Raw genomic sequence first — 15,185 nt, forward strand, 5'->3', positions numbered from 1 at the left:
TTAGACCACGGTTGCCTTTGACGGAACGGTTTTATTTTCTCCCTACTTAACTACGACGACTAAACTAGCTAGTATTCCTCCTCATCACGCTTGCAATTGTGCGCCTGATGTATTCCTTCTTCAGCAATAATCTCCGAATAATTCAACGCCTACTTTGATTATTTTCGAAGTAGTAAAAGTACCAAGTAACAATAGTTTTATATGTGGGACTCTGTCTCACCGGCGGTTCCGATTTATCGTTCCGGATCTTATGTTCCTCTTAAATACCTCACTCACCACTGCGTCTTCGAACCGGTTAGCGGACATGATTTTATCCCTTTCTTATGCCTCTACTAAACTGACTTTCGCGCACTGAGAATGCCACGCCACAGGTGATTACATCCGTTTGTTTTGTAACGATGATTTAATATTTTTTGGTGTGTGATGTAAAGTGAACGTGTACTTTTTTCAGGTATGATTAAATTTTCGTATTTTATCAACAGAATCTCAGGTTAGCTCGACCATGTTGGGCAAACAATGTTTAGCATGAAATGAAAATTTCCAAAGAAAGAACGCAAAGAAGGACACACGCAACGGCGGAATAAGATCGTATCGGAAGTAAACCACTGAAGGCACTGAATTACACTTTTCACAAAACCGTCCGCGTTTAGCCCCGTTTCTATCTGTTGCAATACTGATTTTTTTAACGCATTCATTGTCTGCCATCGTCTTCGAAAACACAGTCAAGGGATCGGTCAGTAATTCAAACTTCGATGCTCCTCCACATCACTTATGTTTTTGGCTTGGAGTTACTTGCATGCATGATATACCATCACTTATCCAGATGACTTTTCTAAAACGGATAGATGCACATCATGTCCTCGTTTCCAAAATTAAAAAAAAAATGCAGAACGTGACCGCAAGATGATTGCATTAGTGTTGTATTAAACTGTTGTTTTCTATCTCTGCCAAACCAACGAGCTTTTTATGGGAGCAAAAATTATGAGACGTTTTCTACGGAATGTACGATAGGTGATGTCCCTACATAGGACCATTCACATTGATTGTGTGAAAAATATAAAAAAGGAACGTTCGACATTCTCGAAACCGAACCGAAAGCGAAAGTAGTGTGGGTAGTATGCTACAAACGTCGGGGATTACCACGCTCTAAACATGGGTACGCGGAATACTTCATCAACATTGATATCGATTACCATGACAAGTAGTCGCTAAGTTGCATAATAATAAAACCCCCCAATGACTAAGGGCAGTCCATATTGTTTACTTGAGCTGTATTATGCGTCAAGAGTAGCAGCTGGTTTAATCTACTCCCGCGAATCCTTGACTGCCCTCGATAGCACTGATTAGTTTCTCCTTCAACTGGGCGTAACTCTCGTACGGTGGTAGATCTAGTCGGTTGAAGCTGTACGGTAAGTAAAAGAAAGTCGAAAGGCAGAGTTTTCGATTAGAAAGCGATAACACACTCCGTGAACGACGTTCGGCCTTACCATGTGTGCGCCCGGGGAAAGTTGTTCACCGTGCCCCATTTCTCGATTGTGAACAACTGCGGACCGTTCGATCCGTACAGCTCCTTGAAGCCGTTCATCGGTACACGCGACGTACCGGTAACAAACTGCAGCAGTCGAGCCCGCATCTCATTGCTAAACGAAAGAACCGCGCGCCAGAACCACTGCACCACGGCGTGGTTGGCGTAGTAGTCACCCTTGTACATCGTGTTCTTCTTCCAATCGCTCACATCGATGCTCTGGATGCCGCACATCAGCAGCTCCAGCTCGTTCTCGTCGAAGATCTTCAGCAGGGTGAGGGACACCAACGAACCGACGCCCTCGAGGAATGCCTGCATCTGCTCCTTTACGCGCGCCTCGAACCGCCAGTCGATCACGAGCTTGATGTACTCGTCCTTATTCTCGTTCGTCACCTCGATGTCGGCACCGTTCGGTTTCAGCTCGCGCTGGTTGGTAGTGCCGAAACTTTCCTCGTCCACGCTGAACGTCAGCATGAGTGGAGCCGGATCGTTCTCTTTGATGTAGAGCAGCGAGTTGTAGTATTCAGTGTCTACCGCTTCCATGTCCTTCAGGTCGATTGGTTTCTGCAACATCATCTTGTAGAACGGCCGGATGAAGAACGCATCGAGTAATTTGCCATGGTAGATAGCCATGCCGGCAATGCGACCTATAAATCTGCAAAACAGAACCCGAAAAAAACGTGTTACCATTCAGGTCATGTCTTGTACCAGGATGTGGAATTTCCTCCGCTAGCGCTTACCGGAAGTAGTTGAGATGTTCCTCATTGCACAGCCCACTATTCGGATTGATCTGCAGCGTGTAGTTGTCCATTGCCGAATACTCGAACAGACCGTAGTATGGGTTGAACATTTCCTTCGACAGCAGATAGAACCATTCGCGCGCCAACCCACCGTAGTCGAGTCCGGTTTCGCCCTCGAATTCCACCCATAGCTTCGTCTTGAGCAGGTCGATTTTGGTCACGGCATGGATTACTCGGTAAGAGTCCTCCAGAATCGATGCCCGACGCACCTTGATGTCGATTTTGTTCGGCACGTTGCTTGGCTTTTGCAGCTGGCTCTTGAAGTACTCGTACTTCTGTTTGTAGTCGCGCGAGTACGGAACCGCCTGGCCCGCAATCTTCGGGTTGGACAGCCGCGGATCGTCCCACTGCGTCGTGCGCGTGTTGTGATCGATGAAGAACGTCCGGCCGTCACTATGAACCCGCTCTTCCCAGCCCTCTGGCAGCGGGCCCAGATTATCGTCAGACGATCGTGCATCCCGGCCGCCTCCGCCAGCGGTCCCGTTAGCCGTACCGGACGCGTTCGAGCCTCCCTCGCTGTTGGCGCTCGGTATGGGACTGGCGAGCCCGGTGCGTGGATCTACCCAGGAGGTGGTTTTATTAATATGATCAATGAAGAACAGCCGCCCATTGGAAGCCAGCTGTACGGCCCAACCGGGCGGTAGACCGGCGGCACTCGGGGCGCTACCGGGTGATTCGGTGATGGCCCCGGCAGGAGATCCTGGCTGGCCGTGAGCAATGGAAGAAGTTGGTGTCTCTGGCTGCAGTGCATTCGACGATCCCGTGGATGCCGGTTGGCCACTGACGGTGGAAGAAGAAGCGCTCTCATTGGCCTACAAAAAAGTGGGGGGTGGAAAATGAAACCTTTATGAAAAATCTGAAAGTGTACACATTGGACCCTTTTCCTTTTTTGGTGGAGTATACACATCTCACATTTCCAATCATGCACTAAAACGAACAACTAAACAAATTAAAACACCTACTAAGAGGAAATCCCTCTTGATCGATAAGTGATGACGTGATGAGACTATAAAGATCATCTGTTAGTTTTTTTAATCCATTTAACAAATTTTCCGATGATCATTCAGTGTGGCAACAATGTACCATAGATTTGTTTTTCTAGTTTTAAACTATTTAATTTCAATTTCTTGACTCATTTTCTCACATTTTGCCCGAAATCTGCGGATACCAGGCAAAAGGGATTTTTGTAAAATTAATTTAAAAACAAAAGTGTTTTTACATTATTGGGAAACAATAGTATACGTTGAATGTGACACAATCAAAGGTCGAAATGGATAGCAAGCAGGAGAGAAAGAAGGAAGTATATTAGAGGGACAGTTGATTGAAGTGATAGAGCGAAAGAGCGACAGAGCGAAACGAGTGCATCAGAAGCGACCGTCACCTGGGTCCCCTTGGCACCTTTGCTAGGCATGTAGAACACAGTAGGTGCGACTAGTGAATACTCCTCCTCTATGTTTAGAAAACAAATTGTAAGGGCATTCAGCCCATTGGTCTCCGCAATCATAGGAGGTTCGGTTAGTGCATAGCCTTCTCCGTTTGTTAGTAAGCTTAAAGGTACGATTTCTTCCACCAAAAACAGCCAATTTCCGGTATAGGTTAGATTTGCCGCTCCATGACGGATAAGTTAATTGGTGGAGCACATTTGAGCAACTCATACATGGCACAATGATGTTGATACTGTATGCGGGCTGCATCGTTGGAGCATGATGTCAGCGAAAAGGTATAGGAGATATGAACAAACCTCTCGAACACCAGCACCGCTTCCTCTGCCATCATCGCCGTTGGCCGCACTAGAGGAAACGTCGGAGGAATTATTTGGTTCTTCGGTCGCGGTACTACTGGTGTCGGTTGCCGCCGGCTCTCCATCACCGTTCACCATGGAACTATTGGCACGTTCGATGTCGGAGGTGACGCTACTGTTCTGGGAGGGTCGACGCCGCTCGCTGGGAATCGGTGTGCCGGCCGGACTAGAACGGGCGGAGATCGACGCCGATGGTGGCGGTGGCGGGGCGCGACGGGTCGGCCTAATGGTACCCGTTCCGCTAGTGATCGAAGTGCTTGAGGGTGACGGTGAAAGTTCGCCCGGTTCCGTGTTACTACCACCTGGTAGTGGCGTACTACCCCCGCCCGTAGTGTCTCCCTCGGTCGCGGCCCTACCGGAAGTGGATGTGCCAGCGCCAGGCGACGTGGCCCCGACCGTCGCACCACCGCCACTGCCAATGTCCGACGTAATACTGACGTTGTCCGCCTTAAAATGGGGAGAACAGGGAGGTGGAAATCAATCGTGGAAAATGTAAACGATGGGAAGAACTGATGGGGGCCAGCAAAAATCGGCCAAACCCGTACAAAGGAACCGGCAAAAAACAATTGTGCTACTGTTTCTTCTCACCCGGGGTTTAGAAAACATTCCCAGGAATGAAAAACCCGATCGAATTAAAAGAAAAAAAAAACAAATATTTCAAAAAGTTCCAAAATACTCCATTTTTTGTCAAGGAAAATCTTCGAGCAGCGTTTGTGTCTTACCATGCTCGTGTTATTGCTGCCATTGTCCGGATCGTTGCTGATGTGGAACCGCCGTTGAAAGGCGGCAACCATTTCGTTAAGTCCCGGTGGGGCTGGCAGGATGCTGGGTCGTTCCCATTGCGTAGTACGGGCTACGTGATTCACGTAGTATGTTCGTCCCACCGGATCCTGACGCACCTCCCAGCCCGGTGGCAACGGCTCCGGTTGCTGCTGGCGCTGATGGTAGTGGTGCTGCGGGTGGTGCACCGGAAGCTGCTGCTGCGGGTACGGCGCCACCGTCCGGTGCGTTGAGACGGGTGTGCTCGTTGCGGGAGTCCGATTTCCGGCTCCGGTAACAGACGGTACCGGCGACCAGGGAAGCGACTGACCGGGCGTTTGGGGTGTCGCGTTTGCGATGGCCGGGTCGTCATCACGCATGATCGCATGGTAGAGCTCGAGCGTACCGCGTATCTTCATGCTGATGCGCAAGCTTAGCTGGCGCTTTGCGCGAAGCGTGTACGTCTGTGTGGCGATCGTGCGTCCCTCGGCTTCACGGGGCAGATTGATCAACGTCAGATCGACCAGGCCCATGAATCCGTCGCGTGTCAGCCGGTTCTCGTCGAACACCTGAAACACCAGCTTGTGTTCGTTGGGTTTGACGCAGAAAATGAACTCCTCGTTCCAGACCGGATTCAGCGTCTTGGGTTCATACAAAAAAAATATCCATTAATATATTGTACATTTAGCATCCTTAAACAAAACCACACGAGCGGTAAATCATTCCGTAGTGCGTCGTCCCTACCCTTCGCTTCGTTTTCGTCACCATCTGGTCTACGTTGACATCGCCGGTGATGGTGTTTTGGTCGATTTTCACGTACGGATCGCTGTAGCCAAAGATGTCCTTCTTGGCCAAGCCGCTCGCCCCGATCACCTTGATTCGGACGTAGCAGGCATCCTCGTCGTTCTGCAGATTCACCGGGTGATGATGCAACCGGATTAATGGGAGCCAGCGGGCAATGCATAGCCATCCAGAACGACAATCAAAGAAAGTAAACAGAGTGTCAAAGGTTATTGATTAGTAGAGATTGTTTCGGAAAAAATGCAGCACCGGAAGCAGTAGTAAATTAATCAACAAATAACATTTAAAAGAAACAAACACACGCGCACACTAATTTGACAGGTCAACTAATCTCAATTTTCCCGTCCCTCTTATCGTCAAATTCGAATTCCATGGGGCAGGAAGAAAAATCCCCCCGCAAACCTCACACAGGCAGTCTGCCACTCCGGGTGTGATGTTTTTGACATCATCCAAGTAGGCAACACGTACCAGATTAATCAGCATCGTTCTTCTGGTCATTGATTCAATCGATTTCGTTGCTTTTCAGCACCGCACTGCAACTGGTGGAAGTATTTACTCAGTGCGTTGTTGACAGTCACTAATCTTTGAACCACTGGGAACTTCACACTAAGAGTTATCCTTTGTTTTCCTGTGTGCTTGCTAGGGCCGCCCGTATTTCGCTACATCGCGCCGCTGGCGGGTCGCGGACTTTACGAAGTGCGATATTTTTGTGCACTCGGCAGCACCACCGTCAACACGCCAAACCGACGACGTTGTATCTGCGACAGCAGCCCGAAACATCTGCTTCTCTACGGAACTAATCGACGACTCATCGCCGTCGAGTCGCTGTCACCTATTTCTGGTTTTAGCCTGCCAGCACACATACACGGCGTGGCGATGATGATGTCCGCGGATCGCTGTAGTGGAGGATGGATCGCGATGCTAGCAACCGAAAGGTGTTTGTGATGGTAGCGGGTTCAGTATGTGTCCATTTTTTGGACGCTTTCCTGCGTCGACACCTGTGACAGTGCCACCGAATCCGTTGCCTTCCGTTGTCCCACCAAAAATAGACACTTTCGCGGCCCGGTGAAGGGCACCAGCAGTGTGGACGCTTATCAACGCGATAATTAACGCACCGATAACACGTGGCAAGGGAGGTGCGCGGCCGGCAGCCGGGAACCTGTAGCCGATAAGCGTGTGTGTAACAAGTGTCCCTGGGATGGCGTGAAAGGAATAGTGTCACAACCGTGTTATTCCTGTGTAGTAGGCTTCTAGTGTAGTAGCATCGACCACAGCAGCAGGCGGTACGCGGTTCGAACAGGAACACCGAACATCCAACGTTGGATCTTCTAACTGGCGCTCGTCCTGACTCATGACCTCGAGGAGTTGGTCCCACTATCGCGTTTATCGTACGGGCTCTGCCAGGTTTGGATAAGCCGGCAAGAATCGCAGGGGGACCAAATCCCTTCCCGCCTGGTCGAAAAGATAACGAAACTGCCAAACACTTGGCGACACCCGGTCGTAATGGATTAATTACGTATGCAGGGATGATGACGACGAGTATGTTGCAATGCCACACGGTGACGCATATACATCTGAACAGTTTCCAATGGCAGAAATCAGCATGGTTTCTGCGGAGATACGGATGTTCCAGAAGCATCGTCAGCGTTTCTGTCCGTCCAACCATAAACCATATTCCTATCCGCGCAGTGGCTCGCTCATCGCGTAAACTGGACAGGGTTGGGGACAATATTATGGAAAAACCCACCCAAGTGTTAGTTTCGTTAATGCGCATAAAAAGGACGGAAGCTTTCAAAAGCTCTTTTTGTGTTCCATATGGTATTAGGCAGGGATCGACAACTTCTATTTAGTGCAGATCCATTTGAAGCAAATGTGTATGCACACCATACCTAAATTAAGGTCGAAAAGGATGAACATCCCTTACTCCTAACGGGCAAAAAAATCGAATGAGGAAAGTAGAGCTGAGCTGGGTCTAGTCTATTTAATAGATATTTATTTACAACAACAGTACATTTTATGCCCCTTCTTGTCAAACTTGTTGACGACCGCTGGCGCATGGGAAAACATCACAATCAGCGAGCCGGTTTTATTTTCGACATACCTCGATGGTGGGGATTGGCTCAGGGGATTGATAAAAAACATCCTCCTCACGGGATTACAGAACCCGTTTCGAGCTGTGCGTGTGCTACATCCATCGAGCCTCTATCGCATCCAGTAGGCATGTAACATCGGGGCAGTGAAGTTAACCGGATGTGACACGTCGATAGATCCAGATCGATCTAGTAGTGAAGTGTTTGGATAGAAATGGAAGGGCACATGCCGTCCGTTTGTGCATTGGTGTCATGTGATTTGGTTGAACCCGATAGGAAACCTTCGGGGGACTGATGTTGAAAAGCATAATAATTTAATTAATTTCGGTTGCTTGTTATTCAAAATAGCAACAAATAAAGTTGTATATTTTGATAGTGGGTTATGAAAAGCAATAATAAGAAAGTGCTACATTATTTTCAAATTTAAAACACCATAAAAATCCCACATTGCACGATTAAAGAAGCATGTAATCGTTAAATTATTATTATCAACTTAAAATTACCTTTGAGATTGTGCAATGGCGTTCAGCATTTTTTATAATATCCCACATTGCACGATTAAAGAAGCATGTAATCGTTAAATTATTATTATCAACTTAAAATTAGCTTTTGAGATTGTGCAACGGCGTTCAGCATTTTTTATAATATCCTAATTTTTTATAATAATGTGGGCATGTAATGAGAACAACCATTGTTTTACTACGTATATTTGCCAGTTTGTGATTTTTGGATGACGCATACCATTTCCACCAAAAACCATCCAACCAGCGCCGTTCGTTATTGGAAAATTTGCATTCAAACACGTTGCATTCGCCCCGAAACGTGACTGATATTAGAATATACCAATTGGCGCCCGGGCGTGCTGAGGTTGTGTGCGGAAAGTTTATGTTTGAATTGCAATTTATTTTGAACTATAAATACCTCCTCTTCAAGGGAAAATAAACATTGGATCGTCGACTACCACTTGGGTGCTCAAAGAATACACACGGAATTCCATATGTTAAATACCTACTATCTTGCCTTACGGGGAAGGTCGTCTGAGTGCTGTTCGTCTACAGATTATCTACACCCGACAACAATAGGCCAAAAAGCAGAGCCAGTTGCAGTAATCGGAGATATCATTCGTTGGCCACTGAGCTGCCCTGTTGTCTCTTTTGATGATGAGCACAAGTTGGCTTTTTTTGCGCAACATTCATACATCCGGTGGACTGGCCTATCTTATCAGTGCATCAAATTACTCTCATAACCATTACGACGGTGGGTTGAGATTTCATCCTCACCCGATCGGCGGGCATTGAGATCGCGAGACATGAACCCGACGAGGGAAAAGAGGTACTTGGTCTACTTTGTGTGCACCATGAACAGTGGTTCTACAGAGACGGGAAACAGACATGTAAACTTTCTGTCTGCAGCGGCTTTTGTTCCGGCAACAGTGACACACATCTTGCACGGAGACTGGTAGTAATAATACTTAAAAGGGCTGGCGAACGACAAACTTATGGTTGGAATACATACCGCTGCAAAAAGTGATCCTCGTGGCGTGTGGGATGCCAGCGCCGGGCTGGAGCCGTAACTCGAGTTGCCCACGGACTGCGCCCTTCTGCGGGGTGGCCGTTGTGGCGCCATGAGGGAATCGACGGCTAGCGAAGGAGAACCGGACGATGGCGAACCGCGATACAGGAGGGTTGACGGAAGGTTGCTGATGTGCGATCGCATGCCCAAATGGATGAGTGCTTACGCCACACCACTGCTACACCACTTGCTTCACCCGCGCAAACCAAATACTTCCGGTGGTACGCTAGTGTTGTGCCTTCTAGCCAGAGCAAGGGTTAGTCATCGGACAACGGGAAAATAGAAAAACGATTCTACATCGAGCAGGAACGGGAGCAACGGAATGTGCGCCCCACTGCCCTTCTCCATGAACCTTCAACACGGGTCCATCCGCCTCGGGGCACGGGAGGACACTTCGCTTCACGCCTATGCACAGCAGAACTATCGAAATGAACAGCAATTACGCTCTGGTACGCACTTGCCAGAACGTTGTTGCACTTCATGCACTGCACTTTTCGTTACACTCTTTCCTCCCCTTCACTTTCTTTCTCTTTTCAACTTCTTGAGATTTTGCTCGCCTCTTTTTTTCCTACGCCACTATACACGTTTCGGTCTACGTTACATTATTCCGCAGGATTATCAACTGAACACCACTGCCCTCAAGAATCCGGACAGCACAAGATTGCGAATTCGATGTCAATTACATCGTAATGCGCTATGATTCAGACGCTGCAGCACGTACGAATATGAGAATCGTCGCCAGAGCCTGCCGAGCTACAAGGAATGCAGGGGGAAAAACAACTCACGACCACGCTTCGGTTACAATTTCCACACTAAGCACGGAGAAGCTGCTATGAAACCGGAAACGAATATGTAGATTGACCTCGCGGGGCGCGTACGGTTGGGTATTTTCTTTATGCTCTTTAACACAGCTACGACTAGAGCGCTCCGTTCCGGACAATTTTGTTCGTTCGCAGTTTCCACAGCACGACGACCGTCTGCTTGACAGCTGATGCGAAACGATAGTTCAAAGTGCTTGTAGCACACGCCAGGTTGCCTAACGGATGACAGATAAGAAAAGTTTGACCCGAGAATATTTTTTTGTTGAACAATAAAAATACCGCTAGGAAATGTAGGAAAAACAAATTTTTTTAATTGCTTTTTATTGTCCGTATTTATATTTTCAGAAATGTTGCTCAAGTTACTTACAAATCAAAACCCAACGGATTTGTTTGATATGGATCTACTCTTTTGCAGCCTCTGTCATCTGTTGTTGTCAACGGCCGCTTGTTTTGTTCAGTTGAATTTCCCAGTCCTACGCAGTTCGTTGCGCCGTTGTGGTTCTGAGACAAGAAACAAATCGCCCAAATCAGCTACATTCGAAATGGAAATAATATTCGACATTAAACGACTACTGAACGAGTTTCTTCACAACGAAGGATGCTCCACAACGGTTAAATTTCTCGACAAAAGGCTATGTGAAATGGGCGATCTGATGATCAAGAGCAAAACTGATACCGACATCAGTTTCGACGTGGAGGCGCTTCAACGAACCAGTACATGCTGGCCGCTTCCGATATATCGCATCTCCATCGCTAGTAACGTAGTATACATTTGGTTTGAACGAAAAATTGCATTTCGTAATGCCATCGCTGCGATGGAATGGAAACTGCCCATGACAAACCGTAGCAACGGTTCGGAACGACTATGCCTAGATTCACCGGCTATCCAAGCAGCCACTTCAAATTCGATGGCACATTTCCGGGCGAACGCGCTAACAAAGGTTATGAAAAACTGTTTTACCTATGCTGGATATATCATGGTAGAAAAGGCCCAGCTGGAAGATACAAATATGCTGGCACCCGTAAAGAAGATTGCGTTTGTCCAAAGAAAAAATAAAGTAGCCAACGAGCAGCTGGGCGAAATGGCCGAGCATGTTGTGGAAATACTGTCCGGCCCGGTGCTGATTGGTTCCGACCTCGCAGATGCGGATGACTATATTAAGCGACGTTCGAACGAAATGCAATTGATCGCCCAACATCGTTACGGAGTGCGCATTCGTGATGTTAACGAACTCGAGAGAATTGTGGCCAGTTTGGGCCGCTCGGCTGCCATCGTCGATGTGCTTCAACAGAAGCATTCCAGCACAATCGATATGCGCGTAGCAGGGCAAGGCACTACGCGTACACCAACTGCAACCAAGGGGGCCGCCTTTATTCTATACAATTTTGCCCGCTTGGTGTCGATATTTAAAAAGTACAGACTAATGATGGAACAGGAAGGCTACCCACGAATTCCACCCGTAAACGAGGTTGACTTTGGTCTGCTCACCGACCCGGAAGAGTGGCATCTGCTGTACGTGTATGTGATCGGATTTCCGTACGCCATGAGACGCACGTTGGGTGACAAAGACCTAGAACGGATCGCCCCACATCATCTGTTGGAGTTTACGTTTGGCCTCGTCTCGTGCCTTAGCAAGTACTATAGAAGTACACGAATTCTGACCGACAACAGACCAAAGTTGCTTCCGGTTATGTTTGCTAGATTGCATCTGCTGGAAGCCATATACAACGTCTTGCAAACCCTCTTGAACTTGCTCGGCTTGGAGCCAATCGACGAAATGTAAAATTTGTAAGCGAAGGATCGCCTACAAATGGACGTGATGTTCCTTATATTTAGATGTTACTTTTTAATTTTACGTTCTCTGTTTTCTTTCATTTTTCGGTGAAATACATTTGTTTAATGTAACTGCAGTGCATGCATATCATAGCGTATACAGGATTTAATCATCATATTAATCGCAGCAAAATATGTTATTTCTTCCGTTTCACGTACCTTTTATTTTTCGCGAGGAAAGTTGATTTTTGCGTAAGAACGACCAGCTTTGTGAAAATTAATAGGTCATGTAAAAATGTAAATAAAAATGAATTGAAGGCACACGGTTGTTTGTTTGGTTGCTGCTGTTGATGTTATTTTAGCGCATTTATTATCCTGTGTGTACCTTCCACCCTTTTAAGGATACAAAATAAAATTTTCCCCATCGATCGGGTGGTGCCCAACCTATATTTGCAGAAGTTTCAAAAGGGTTTCATGATGTGCCACCGGTACCGAGCGGGACGTAGGTGGGTAAGGATCTATTAATCCTTTTTACTTGTTGCGTTGTCCACGGTCGTAAGTAGAAGAAAAAACGAATCGTAAATTAAAACGCTCTTGGTGGTCCAAGAAAGGGTGCACTGCCTCTTCCGCAGGTTAAAATTAATCTTCCTTTCGTCAATGAATCGGTATAACGAACTTATCGAACGGACTTTTATAGGCGATGCCCGCCCGGTTAAAGAACTGATTCGGAATGCCGATGTTGCACAGGTACAGTCGTCCGCAAGCGTCGTTCGCGTCGATTCCGTTCACGGGCAGAATCGGCAAGATAGAACATTTGATTGAGATGCCCTCAAGGCCGGCCCCCGGCGGATCGATGGCAAGAACTGGTGCGCGGCTGTTCGTGATCCATGTGCGTAACCGTTCGCTCAGTTTGGGGGTGGTCACCGCCGCGATCACGAGATCACACGGAGGTAGAGCTGTGAACGAAGCAAATGGGTGATATGAGATTTTGTATAAATCGTACACTTGATATTCTCGATCGTTTATACTTACTATTAACATCAAGGGTAAACTTATTTCCAGTAGCCATGTACAAAGGTAGTTCGGTGCTGACACGCGTCGGATCAGTGACCGAAGATACGTACACAACCGTTTCCAGTCCGTGGCAGGCGAGTTGCCGCGCGGTTGAAAATCCAACCTCATTCAACCGTTCACTTTGTGTCCCATCGCATACAACCACAATCTTCGGCCACTGGTGCTGATTGTTTGGCGTAAGGCGTCGTGAGCCGCCGAGCAGTTGTAGCGCAAGCTCCGTTGCACCCCGCGCCAGGAAGTCGTTCTGTCGCTGCCGGGACAAACCGTTGCCTTCGGCTAGCTGCTCGACCGTGTTGCGCACCGTGGCCGGCACGGAAGGAATCACCAGTCCCTCATCCGTCACGTACTCCTGGCTAGCTAGAGCCGTTGCCGGGCATTCGATCTCAATCTGCCGGTACTGAGCCGGGGTGGACGCAAGCACGTTCTCGTCGTGTCTGTACTTCGTTTTGGCCGCCGAGTTGGGTGCCTGCCGTTGCTTCTTCTCCCCTTCCGAAGCCTTCGTTTGAATTGCGTCAATTTCGTTCCAGATAGCCTGTTTGTCGAACAGCGCCAGGTTCTTCTCGAAGTCAAACTCTTCGTCCATCAGAAGCGGATCGTCGTCAGGCGAACCGAACGTGCTGTCCTTGGCAAGATTCTTTCTGCTACGAGACACCTTTCCGTTGGTGGGATTCTTTTTAGCACTGCCCTCCGCATACGGCAACGACTGGCTCATCGCCATCGGTCGTCCATTGAAGAACGAGCCGATCGTTGCACTTGTAGCCATCGAGTTAGCTACCACGTGGTTAGACTTGGAGGCCGACCCGTTAATGTCGATCGGATGGCTGGTGCTCTTGATCGACCCACCATTGTCCCCTTTGTTCTGCGATACGGGGTTTGTGTTGTTGGCATACTTGATGGGACCTGGCGATTTACTGGCCAACTTGAATGCACTTCCGGTACCGTTATGAAACGGTTGCGGTTGGGGCTGCTGCTGCAGCTGATGGTGCTGCTTGCCATTGTTCATCAACGTCATCCCATCGAATTGGTCATCCAGGGAGGTAACCATGCCCGAGTTGGCAGCAACGGTTGCCACCGGTTTCAGCGGTATGCTAGGAACGTTGCTCCACGAGATCAGGTCGAACTTTACAATGTCGCGCGCACTTAGCGACACCTCCACGCTGTTCTTCTTCAACGGTATGCCATTGCGGACAGCCTTCGTAATGACCACCTCGGCAGGTGTGACCCGCTTGATGATGCCTTGGAATACGCCGATATCATCGCGGCAGTGTATCGACACGGACTTGCCGATCCATTTGTCAGACATCTTCGTTGACTTACGATAAGTTTTTGTCCAGATTTACAAACTCTGCTGGGCAATCGGAATTGCCTGTATTGTTTTTATTATAAAAGCGTCCACTGACGACGGAATCAAAACAAGCGACGGTACCAAAATATACTACACACGCGGGTACACAAACAAATTTGGCACGCGTACGATAAGATAACTTTTGTCAGGAAGGTCGCGGGGTAGTTTGCAGGGAGGAATAGGCGTCACAATGCAAACTAAACAAATAAAAACATTAAGAAACTAAATACCAAAATCCTATTCCACTATGTGCACTGGTTAATTAGTAAACGAAGGGAAAACAGTTCGTAATATGAGCAACTTGGCGAATGTTTTCAATAAATATCGCGCGTCTACAAGATGCGCACTTTCGAAAGCGATGACTTTCAAGACCTTCTCGCAAGGACGCGCTGGCAAGAGTTGAAGTACTGGTATTATTACTACTTTACACAAGCACTATACAATAATATAACTTTAAGAAAGAGTTCTCAAGTATGTCTTTTTGTGATTTTTATGCCAATCACGCACCATTCTCTTCTTTCGCCATTCGGATTTCCTCATCCAAACTAGTGATACAAGGTCGGAGCTGGATCGTATGGATATACCCGATCCCAATTTGAGACTCATTAACTCGTCATCAGCTCCTATGGGGATTCATCGTGCATAGGGGAATAGGAACTGGATCCGGGAGTAAATGGGAGTAGTCTATCCAGCGTGCAAAATCGTCATGCTATCTCGTTTTGTTGTTAACAATGTTCGATTAGACAGAACGAGAAAGCACGATGATTTTGCACTCTGGGTAGTTGTCTCAATAAGTAAGAATCAAAAAAGCCTCAACATGCTA

General features: G+C 47.7%; 3 protein-coding genes across 3 annotated transcripts in view; 1 reads left to right on the forward strand and 2 right to left on the reverse strand.

Annotated features, from left to right (window-relative positions):
* LOC131272474 (uncharacterized) overlaps window positions 1-10,440 on the reverse strand; it is a 30,755-nt gene extending 20,315 nt beyond the window's left edge. The window contains exons 1-7 of the mRNA XM_058274219.1: window positions 9,292-10,440; window positions 5,630-5,791; window positions 4,849-5,526; window positions 4,067-4,573; window positions 2,266-3,137; window positions 1,488-2,180; window positions 1,309-1,402 (exon numbers count right to left, since the gene is read on the reverse strand). Of these exons, the coding sequence (XP_058130202.1) occupies window positions 1,309-1,402; window positions 1,488-2,180; window positions 2,266-3,137; window positions 4,067-4,573; window positions 4,849-5,526; window positions 5,630-5,791; window positions 9,292-9,492 (3,207 nt within the window). The 5' untranslated portion in view covers window positions 9,493-10,440. The remainder of the gene's footprint in view (window positions 1-1,308; window positions 1,403-1,487; window positions 2,181-2,265; window positions 3,138-4,066; window positions 4,574-4,848; window positions 5,527-5,629; window positions 5,792-9,291) is intronic.
* A 215-nt stretch (window positions 10,441-10,655) lies between these two features.
* On the forward strand, window positions 10,656-12,181 carry LOC131260947 (DALR anticodon-binding domain-containing protein 3-like). The gene has a single exon (XM_058262810.1). The coding sequence runs from the start codon at window positions 10,712-10,714 to the stop codon at window positions 11,951-11,953; it is 1,242 nt and encodes a 413-aa protein (XP_058118793.1). The 5' UTR covers window positions 10,656-10,711; the 3' UTR covers window positions 11,954-12,181.
* A 249-nt stretch (window positions 12,182-12,430) lies between these two features.
* Window positions 12,431-14,892, reverse strand: LOC131260946 (enhancer of mRNA-decapping protein 3). Its single transcript, XM_058262809.1, has 3 exons — window positions 14,735-14,892; window positions 12,976-14,559; window positions 12,431-12,899 (listed from the first exon to the last, which is right to left on the reverse strand). The coding sequence occupies exons 2-3, from the start codon at window positions 14,318-14,320 to the stop codon at window positions 12,598-12,600; spliced, it is 1,647 nt and encodes a 548-aa protein (XP_058118792.1). The 5' UTR covers window positions 14,321-14,559; window positions 14,735-14,892; the 3' UTR covers window positions 12,431-12,597.
* Window positions 14,893-15,185: the final 293 nt, after the last annotated feature.

This window comes from Anopheles coustani, chromosome 3, assembly GCF_943734705.1.
Source record: "Anopheles coustani chromosome 3, idAnoCousDA_361_x.2, whole genome shotgun sequence".
Taxonomy (NCBI): Eukaryota; Metazoa; Arthropoda; class Insecta; order Diptera; family Culicidae; genus Anopheles; species Anopheles coustani.